At 34.2% G+C, this 11431-nt stretch overlaps 1 protein-coding gene across 1 annotated transcript in view; it reads right to left on the bottom strand.

Annotated features, from left to right (window-relative positions):
- Window positions 1-2020: 2020 nt before the first annotated feature.
- Window positions 2021-11431, bottom strand: part of FBXO8 (F-box protein 8) — a 13189-nt gene continuing 3778 nt past the window's right edge. Inside the window, exons 3-5 of the mRNA XM_010078215.1 lie at window positions 5249-5367; window positions 3446-3642; window positions 2021-2665 (exon numbers count right to left, since the gene is read on the bottom strand). Of these exons, the coding sequence (XP_010076517.1) occupies window positions 2478-2665; window positions 3446-3642; window positions 5249-5367 (504 nt within the window). The 3' untranslated portion in view covers window positions 2021-2477. The remainder of the gene's footprint in view (window positions 2666-3445; window positions 3643-5248; window positions 5368-11431) is intronic.

Raw genomic sequence — 11431 nt, 5'->3', positions numbered from 1 at the left:
CTTTCCCCCTGGACTTGTGTCTTACAGAAACCTTAACTATATCATCCTGTTTCTAATTTATTGTCTTGGCTGTTACACTGGCCTCAAAGCTTTCTAAACCTTGTTAATAGATGTACTTATCTATTCCAGAAAAAACACGTTCTGTCTTGCTGGAGGCTTTGTTCTGTATCTGTTTGAGGAGGGGAACTGAGGGTAACTGCAAATTAAGACTAGTGCAAACTGACAATTCGTACTCTTGCATCAGTACAAAATCAAAACCAGTATCACTAATGTCAACATAAATACAAGTCAGAAGAGAATTACGCCTTGCTCTCCATTTGTGGTTTGAGAAGAAAACATTTCCTGGTAAGATTAGTTGTAATTTCAAGATTCACTGAATTCTTCTTTTTAAGCGTATAACTTTGGAGGACTGTCTTCTAGAAAGCCATATTCTGCAGTTTTCACAGAAGATCACTTTAAGGACCACAAAGACACTTATTGTTGTTTTTACATATTATGTTAAAAGTTTTCCAATTTTTTTTTTTTTTTTTTCTTTTTCCCCAGGACCAGATAACTGTGCCTTAAACAAAGCTCCTCAATGTACCATATACTCTTTATTTGTGTGAGAGATTAACTGACTACTGCAGAATGCATCCTTAGGCTTTCTGAAATATATGAAATGACACAGGATGAAGTGATGAGAAGTTCTCCTGAGAGAGGAGTGATATTGTAAAACCTGTCTGGAAAATAGCTCCAATACTGCTGGCTCCTGGCTTTGGCTGTGTATGCTACACATACAAATGGTATTTACACTTGATTAAAGGTAACATAATAAAAAACCCCAACTTTTTCTGAGTGTGTTTTTGCATGCAGACCACAGCTATAAACAAAATGTACTGAACACCTGAAATCGCACCAGTAGCTACATTTTTTTCCCTTTGTCATTTATGTAGCCCTTATGTGGAGTGTGATTGTCATCACTCTTCTAATATCTACGACCCCTTGGTGCCAAAGGGAAGGCTGCAGTGTGGGCAAACTGTGTGTCTATGAGGAGTATGACCTGCATTCAATTCCTGACTCTGCCAGAGGCTTCCTACATTAAAAAGACTGTATTAATCTGTAAAACAGAACTAGTATCTTCCTACCTCACCTTATGGTATGGTAGGGGAAAAAGGATAAATCTACTTGTTACCATGATGGATCCAGATGCTAGCGATAGCTGAATATTATGTAAACAAACATAATCAGGAACAGGTCTGATTACAACTACATGTTACGTCAATTTAAGACAAGTACTGCTCTATAAGCTGGCTGAACAAAAGCCAGGCAAATCCTCATCCACTGCTGCACACGCACAGGAGTTGCACTGCTAATATTCTATACCCTCCAGAAAATGTAAGTCACAACTGACTGAAACAATGAGTATTTCTATAAATCTAGAAGTGTTTAAAATCTAGCTACATGACAGATTTAGAAAGAGTAATTCGGTATCTGACTCAGCTCTCCAGTCCTGCACGGTCACTGCTCTCACCGTGCACAGTCAGTTTTTACCAGCATTAGCAATGAGTCATCTGGTATATATTTGCCTAGGCGTTTCCATCATTGACACTTCTAGACTGAGGGAGCCAGTTGAAAGCAGCAACATGTTAGCCACCCCTGCCACTTTCCCTGCTAAGATTTTCCCTTGCCCACCATGCTGAACAGATTATTGTAGTTGCCCTGTGTCCCCAATAACTAGTGTCTGCAATATAGGTTAGCCCTATGTAAACTGCACCATTTCCCTAGGCTATCCCTATGTGACATCAGGGTTCATCCACAATAGAGGTCATAAACTTCTTTAAAACTGAGTGAATAGCAGATTGCCAATATGCTAACTTGAGTCAATATAGTATTAAATACCAGCTCAGATATTTTACTTATGTTCTGTCATCTTCTAGAATAAACTTTATTGTAGTATCCAGACCAATGTTTCTCTAACTTATGTATCTGAGGTAGTCAGCATTGTAAAAAAAAAAAAATGCAACAGAAAGAAGTACAACACTATTTTAAGAGATAAAAGGAGAAATTTTAGTTAAAATATTTTACAATAAAATAATTATGATTATAAATCTCTTTAGTTAAATATATACACATTACATGGTATTCTAAAAAGAATGAACTTATTAAAGTTTCAAGAAGATCTAATGCACAAATTCACCACTTTATCAACTGAGACTGCAATGTCAGTTTAACGTTCGTAAATGGCTATGTCAGAGTATTGGCATTGTTTTGTGCAAAACTAAAAAAATTATGAAAAACATACTCCAAATCCTTCTGTTCTGATGGTAAATAGATAGAAAAGGTAGTTTACACATACACACACACACACACACTTTGATTGCATACAGAGGTTAGAATGACCAGCACTAAAATAACCCCCATTTTTACAAAATAATTAATTTCTTGAATTGATGTGTTTTTTGAAAATTCTAATTTTTAAGTGCTAGCAAATTGTGCTTTTAGGCAGCCACATGGCCAATAAGGTAGATGTTGTCATAAAGGTGCCCTACAAAATCTTCACTAATATTCTGTGCAGCTCGTCGCGTATTTCGGATGAATTCCCTCTTTGACATTTTGTTCTTCACGTGAGGGCTTGTTAGATCAATAGAAAGTAGAATCAAAGAGTAACACAGTACATAAACTGCATCTAGACAAGAGAGAATAAATAAAAAAAAATTAAAAAGGAAACTGTGGTCATTAAAAATATTGTTCTCTGCCCAAGAACCTTACAGTCTTCATCATCTGGGCTTATATTTATACACACATACATAACAACTCAAAAGGGTATATCAGTGAAATAAAATTTAATACAGCAATTTTCAAAGTAATAATGTCAGCACATTGCCAAATGAGTATTTACAAATCTCTTAATATTTCTACATTATCCAAAAGTCACTGAGGGCTTTATGCACATTCATTTAAACAGATTCTTGAAGTTTTTCTAAACCAAAGCCAACATCCTGCTAAAGCTTATCTTTAAGTATGTAAGCAGTCCCATTGTTGAAAACTGGCTCCCGCCCAACCAATTTGAAATGCTTGTTAACTTGAGTGAGGCCGAAAATTCCCTCTCATTTCTGTGGGACTATCCACTGGGTAACATTTTAAGTGTGTAAGTCTTCGTAAGAGGGAACTTAGAGATACTACAGAACTCAAGCACAGAGAAAGGGAAGGAAAGATAACATGAAAATAAAACCCACTTATCAAATAAGCCTAAGAAAAGAATCTATGTTATTTTTGGTTTGTTGTTTTTTTGTTGTTTTTTTTCCCCAACCTAAGTGGGATGATACCTGCATACTGAACACTCCCAAGCCATGTTTGTACTTTCAGAAATACTTGTTTAGGTGCTGATTTTAAAACTATCATAAACAGTAGCATAATCCAGAAATATAAAGACTGATCCACTCAATCAAAGCTCTTTGCTGCTTACCAGGGCTAAGGCCAAGCTCTCTCATCAAATCAGGGTTACAAGCACAGAATCTGTGAGAGAACTTTGTTATGAGAGTCTCAAGGTACTCCCCACGCTCCTCAGGAGCATGAATGTGTCTGAAGAACTCTCTCAGTGCATTTGGCAAGAATTGATTTCTGAAGTTGTGCAGCGTCACAAGGTCATCCAAAACATCTCGCCTGGTAGAATAAAATCCCACATAATTAGAGAAGTATGAAATGTAGGTTTTAAAAACAAAAATGAAAGCTTTAGAATAGTTCACAAGCTTTGGTTTTTGCCGAAAGACAAAGAAAATCATCACTAACAGTGCAAAGATAATATAAAAACGTTTTTCAGACACAGTAGTAGCCAAATACTATAAAAATACATATTCATCAGAATTCTAAGTTTCTTTATATGTATTTTCAGAGTCTACATAGAGGTTTTGCTTTCTTTAAACTGACAAAGCCATTAAAAAAAGACAGTCAAGGGAATAGATTCATGTGTGTCACACATTTTGGTGCCTAAGTAGAAGCTGTTACAGGAGTATCTTGTTAAAAACAGGCTCAAGTTAGATAAAATTTGCTCACAAAACCCCTTTAAAGTCTAAGTCCATGAGGATGCAATGCTTTCAAGTATTTTCCACTGAACACATAAACATCTGAAGGATTCAGACTAGCCTACATGAACAGATGTGCAAAAGACATCTGAAGGAAACGTGGAAGCAAATCTGAAGTGAACCAAAGAATATTCTTGTAAGTTCATCCTTTCGATTAAACAATTCAGTACTAAGAGGGGAGTTTCAAAATTTAAAAACCTAGTTTTTATTTTAGTGCCTCCTTATACTCTGCTTACAAAGGGAAGATGAATGGCAGTAGGGGTTGCTAATATTAACTTGCAACCTCATCTGTTAAATGGTTTTGTATTTTTTCTATTGACCAAAAAATGGATAATGTAACGTTTTACAGCACAGGACTGTCAGTGGTGATAATGCTACAGAATGACTCCTTTTATTCCTTTAGTAGTACAGGCTGAGAAGGATGAGAAGCAGGAGAGGATTCCTGCTAGAAGTGCTGCTGTCCCTCTGCTCTTCCTATTTAGGTCCAGTTATAATTCTCCTCGTCTTTCAACTTTGCTTGAACGTGTTGGTGCTCCTCTTTCCTGATACTGCGCTACCTCAACCTGAAGGTGTCCTGGAGGGCAAGAGAAAGCATTGCGGAGGTAGAAGAGCATGCTACAGCAGGGATAGTGTTCACTACAGTAGCTCATGCTGTCTCCAAGAGGATGCCACATTGCATCTTAGGAGGTAGGCGTGACTTCCATTCCAGAAACATCAGACAACCAAACAATGGTTAGATGATTCAACATTAGTTAAAAAGCTATCATCACTTGGTAAAGTGGTAACTGCTTTTTCTGATTAACGCCCATACTAGATAGAAAAAAAAGAAACTTCAAGTCAAAAAAGCAGGAAAATATCTATAAAACATGAATATCATACAGTACAAAGATTATCCTGTGCAGTTTGAACGCGCACTATAACTTCAAAACAAATTATGCCCAGAGCTGCAAAAATGCAGAAAAAGTACAGGATGTGAGATTTACTAGTTATTCGTGGTATTTTCAGGAGTTCTTATAAAGCATTTCAGTCACGTAAATACTTGAACTGCAGATTTACAATCAGCATTACTTAGTTGCATTTTCTAGCATTTTTGCATCTTTAAAATGACATCAATACAAGCAAAATACTGTTGAATGGTGCTGTACATTGAAAATGAATACGAAATGCTCAAGAGAAATTCAAATTACCTTTCATCAAGGTAGATTCTCAGCTTCTTCCAATTTAGTGTTCTTGTGCAAAAGATAAACTTAGCTATTTCTTTCGGTGAATCGTCTAGTATGCCCTTGGACATAAAGTAGTTGACTCCCTGAGATAAAATACATGCATGTATAAATATATTGAACCTTTGTAGTGTGTTTAGGAATAAGTATTGTACTTGGCAATGTAGGAACATAATCCTATTAATTAGTTGGTTTGCTTTTCAGAATTATTCCTCTTCCTCTAAATCACATTTGAACATGCACAATACTACACTCTAAAATTACAAATCAAATGCAAAGAATCAATTTATTGAAATTGTTGAGATTTTACATATACTCAAAGTAAGAAATTTAAAATTATGAACCCCATATTGAGCATGATGATTCTTTAATATTTTCTTTACAGTGTAGACTGCATTTTGGTTTTCATATTCTTATATATTTGTATTTAAAATGCTGTGGGGACCATAACTTTTAATTTCATTACTTTTGTAAATAAAATCTTAGCCATAATGTGTATAGTCTTTAATATCTTTCATTAAAATAATGTTCTCACATCTATATGATGTATCACATTCAAACAGATGCACTAAACGCATTTGTTTGAATGTGTAATAATGCAAATAAACAGAAGCACACTGATTTCAAAGCATAGGTAAATATCAACATATATAAATATACATACACATAAATAAGAACACTGTGCCTAACAGAAAAAAAAACAACTTTAAAAAGATAGAACAAATGTGTATATTTTATATTCATATTATGATTCCTGGAGATTTTCACACTTTGCCAAGACCACATTTGTTACAGAATAAACATGCCAAATTTAATTTTAAAATATTTCAGTGACATTCTGGATTCCTTCTGTTCATTGAAATATCCCAAAGCAAAACAATTTTCCTTATGACATCAAAAATCAAAACCAACCTAATGGTTTCAAAAAATGTTCATATTTTTCAACAACAAAAATCTAAATCTGAGAATAACTAACAAACTAATTTTAATTAAATTTTACAGGGGCTGGGAGTGGTTCTGAGCCTTTGTTACAAAAGAAGTGTTACATTACTTAAGTACCATATCTCTTGACTATACCATAATGTTGAAATAATGTAAAATGTGTAGGACTGTGCATTTCTGTATACGAGAGTGTACCAGGGCTACAACCTAAATCACCTTTAAAATACTTCAAAATGTTTTTTTATAAAAACATTTTTGTTTTATGTCTTCTGATATCAGACTTCACAACATTTTGCAAGTCTGCACTTTCAGTTTATAAAGATGTAGGAGCAACCTGTCATTCAGGGTACAAACTTTCTGGTGCTCTTCAATTTTGCTTAAAAAATAAATAAAGGACTGAGTACAGGTTTGGAAAGTTGTTTTATGAAGTGGATTAGTAAAGCAAAGTCTCTGTTATATCAAGCAAAAAAGAAATTAGAATATATGCTTAGGATTTTGGTTAACACAAGTGAAAAGCCAACAAACACCTGTAATATTATCTAGCTATTTTTACCAGTCTATAAATTTGCTTATATATTTATAAAAATTTGCAGTTAATCAGCATACTTTTTTTTGTTACAAGAATGTTTAATAAAATAAATAAAAAGTTTTATACAGGTTAAGACCAAAAAAAAAAAAAATCCTAGCAATTTTAGGCCCAGATTTTAAGAAGAATATGTATTTAGGACAGTAATGAAACATATTACACCATAAGCTTGCATTTAAGTCCAAATTAGATCATATTGAAACTTATCATAATATGGATGGACAACAAAGAATTAAGTACTTTTTTGAATTAGAGCTAAATAGGAAACTAAAAACGGGAGATCAAAGTGAACATCAACCACATACTAATTTATACAAGACTAGCAGCAGAATATCTCCTTTACGTATATCCTGACTTAATGAGACTTACACATTTGCTTCAGCAATAAGTATTTGCTTAAGTGATACAAACTGAAGCCTGGCGTTTTTCCTGCTGCAATTATTTAACAAACAGTTCTGCAACATATCCAGAAAATACCTGGCACATCAGAGATGAGACAGGTTGAAAATAACACCTTCTTTAAGGTGGTTGGTTTCTCTGTGACAGTAAATGCCAAAAGTAATTTACTTCATGCACTAGATTTCAACTCAGTGTAGGATCTTCACCTGATAAGTCTTTGCAAAGCGTTTTTATTTCCTGCCTCTAATTCTCTGTCTCTTCCCCATGACACATAATGTTTGACAATATCTTTCTCTGTGAATGTAGTCTTGTCATTAATTTTCCTCATCTCCTTCACAAATAAACAGGGCACAAATAAAATACACTTCAGCACATGCCATCATTTGTAGTTGCTTTTTATTCCTTCCTGAGGAACCACAAATACTTTGTAACAATAGAAACCTAATTTCTCTTTAAAGTTGCTAACTTTTGGCTCACAGCAAATGAAGTTTATTCCCAAGATTTATGGCATGTCATTGAATCTGCTTTTTGTAACACTGTAAACGCTGCCTTGAATTCTGCTCAAAACCCACACTTCAAATAAATCACTTTTGGTAGCTCAAGTGGTTGCGTGTGGCAGGCACACTAGCTGAAATAAGTAGTTCTACACACTATTAAAATCTCCGCTAAGATTATTTATCAGTCATCTGGTGATTCTCCTAGGAAACACTTCACTGAAGTTAGGTAGGCAGATCTGTGCCGCTGCCTATCAGGTCTTTTTAACACTTAGGAAACAGGGTGAGCGCACACAGCATATTCTTCTAATTCTGACTTAGTGGAAGAGTAGTTGGGTGAACAGTACAACAGCCAAGATTTCCAGTAGCTCTGTGTCTCCAATTTATATCAGGAGCCTGCTTGTCACTATAATGTCCTTAGCATTAGAGAATTAGGAAAGATGCCTTAAGGATACCTTGCCTTTGTGGCTGAATTTCAGACAGTTTGGGATAAAATCTTAATGTATGAAAGCATTGACTTAAATGTATATGCAAGTAAGAATCTTGGCTGCAGATTAAGAGTAACAACAAAAGCCATTCACTGTATTTTAACATGTCATTGTTTACAACTGCTCCTTCTTTCCAGTCACACAATACTTGTTTAACTGACCTATTCTATTACAGCACTGACACTCCTAGCTTGCTTTCTACCTGTTCCCAAGAGTCTTCTCATCTTATTTTCCAGTATTGGTTCAATTTCTGCATTGATTTTCTTCTCTGCTAAGAGTACTTTCAGAACATTTCAGTACAGTAGTCAACATTATAACTTTCATAGTTGTCTTTGACATCTCAGTTTAGATATACATACAAAACAAACCAGATGGCATAGAAATTTTGGAATCAGTATTTTTCTACACACCTGTGTGATTTCTCTTTTTAATATTTAAATGGCATTGTTTGCATGGTCAGAGCTGGGAGACAATGGAGCTTTTCACTTAATGTGCATTTAAACGTAGTGCAGGAATATTGACAAATGTATTTGTGATATATTAAGACAAATTTTACTTTGAATTTTCAAATTTCACATAAATGTTTGTACACATGCTCTATTTGTTTAGTTTAAATAGTTTAAAGCAGTGACTATGAAAATCACTAGTAGCGTATTAACATTTTTAGGTGATTTATAATTCTGTGACCTATATGCCTTTACATTTTGGTAGGATTACATAAGTATCAACATAAAATGCTGATTTCTTTCTAGTTTGTACTGTATTAACAAAAGATTATTTTGATCACCAACCACATTAAAACATACTTGAATAAAAGCTGATGAAATATAAGCACGAAATTTAGGAAGTTTAAGTACTACCTTAGTTATTTAGATAAATTCTTTGGGGGCAGTGACTGTCATTTTATTCTGTATATACAGAACCTGGCATAGTAGGGCCTCAATTTCTAATTGGGGCTTCTAGGTAACACGAACATTAGTAAATAGTAATTAAGACATCTATGGTATTATTATTGCCATTTTTATAGGAAAATGCAATATTTTAATACATTTCATGGTGCATCTTAAGTCATTTGGTGACAAATTTGGACACAATATAGAACATACATTTAAAAAAGTGTCTCTTTCACTGTATGTCTTTAAAATAGTCTTAGTGATACACACTTGTGATGGCAGAAATCACAAGTAGAACATAGAAATATTTTTCATGTTACACAGAATCCATAACTAATAACTTACAAGATTAAAGTTCTCTGACTTTAATGTAGAGTTTTCAAAAGGTTTCAGCTGCCTAGTCCATTCCAACTTTTTAGGTAAATCACACGAAAGAACTTCCTCCCTCTACAATATACACATACTTTTAATATTAGGACAGATAAATCAATGCATCTCAAAATCGGCTTGCTTAGTAGATCACTATGAAATAGGATAAGTTTTCAAAAAATTTGGTTAGAAATACACAGCACAGTGAATATTCCATCATCTACAGACTATCTATAGACTATCTACATTGTGGCTAACAATTCATTTATAAACAAGAAAAGTCCAGAAACCTCACCTCTCTGGCAAAAACTAAGGGCAGTTGGTAATGAATAAGACAATCAGAAGAGTGGAAAGCCACGTTTAGCACTTTCTTACTGTACTTTATTGTTATTATGCTACATAAAGGAAATCCTGACCTCATTAAAGTCAGAGTTTCAGTACAGTCCAGATTCCCATAGATCCATAAAAAAAAATATTAAATAGAATCAGTTGGAGTCATTATCATTAAGAATTAAACAAAAATTACATCTTCTTTCATAACCAGAGGATTCTTTTTTCCACCTTCAGTTTCAATTTTAACTACATAGCATAGCTCCAAGTAATAAACTTGACAAAATATTTGTACGGAGCTAGAAACAGTATATAGAACAGTGGGAAATAACTTCTGGTTGCTTACAAATTTTGAGTCATAAGCATATGAGACATGAAATGAGCACTGCATGTGAAACATTTCACATACACCATACACTTTTTACAATAAAATACAGCAGAGACCATGTAGGCAGATTAAACAACATAATATTCATATTCAAGTATTAACACTAACACTAACTAAACCACTCCCTCTCCCCAAGAAACAAAACCCCAGTATCAGAATCTTGGCTACAATGGTACTGCCATATGAAAAAACAAAACAAAACAAAAAAAAAAGAGAAACCAAACATGCACTGGAGTTTTGTATTTTTTCACAGTATGTGTAATGCGATTAGGCACATCCTTTCATCAGAATGTGAGCACCTGCTATGAATTATGCAAGCTCATGCACACAATCAATACATTAAATTATAGCAGATATCACAACACCATGCACACAACAATGGCTAACCAGAGAATCCTACCACAAAGTGTGTAGATGCTCTTCCCTACCCCGTGAGCCACCGCTAGCTCTGGAGCTGTTGCTGTGGAGCCTGGTTACCCATTTTCATGACATGGGCGGTGTCCTTTGGAGAATCTTGCTCCTGTGGCTGTAAGTATTCCTATTTTTATAGTAATTTGATCAGGTCTGTTATCAAATGTAAAGCAGAGTTTGGCAGGAAATTCGGAGACGCAATTTGTAATAATGGAATGTCATATCATAAATTCCAGTCACAGTGTCCTTATAATAATAATTCTGCCAATATCACAGTCATAAACAATAAAAGCAATAGTATTTGTGAATTCTCCTGAAACTCAGGCCCTGAATAATTCCTACCAGGCTATGGTGCTCCACAGGGAGAGAGAGGAACAGAAGCCCTTAGAAGATATCCTGAGGTTCTCATCTCTCACTAGGCCTGAAGCAGCAGGCTGTTTGTACTACTATTGTACAATATAACCATAATGAACTCAGAAGTAAGTGTAGCATAATAAATTTAATATCTAATTTAGGTACACTATATATAAGGTAGCTCTAATTTGCAGATTTTATTTCAATTTAAAAAGAAGGTATTTTTTTATTCAGTGCCTTTTGTGAAGGCTTCAAATGCTTTAAACCTACCAAGATTACTTTAAATTAGGTTGGAATATAACACCATATTATAAACTAAGATAGTAAATGAAAAATTGCATTAAAACAAATTGAAAGACAAAGAAATATTTGGGTGGACAAAGCTATTACCAATTAAAACTTGATATATTATTGAAAAGACATTTAAGTTACCTGAATATTCTGTTTCATTTGAAAATCTTTAAAATTATTACTAAATTCACTAAAATCCTGCTGA

Source organism: Pterocles gutturalis, unplaced genomic scaffold (genome assembly GCF_000699245.1).
Source record: "Pterocles gutturalis isolate BGI_N339 unplaced genomic scaffold, ASM69924v1 scaffold36858, whole genome shotgun sequence".
Classification (NCBI taxonomy): Eukaryota; Metazoa; Chordata; class Aves; order Pterocliformes; family Pteroclidae; genus Pterocles; species Pterocles gutturalis.
Note: the sequence above shows the minus strand (reverse complement) of the source record. Positions and strands in the feature narration are given on the sequence as shown.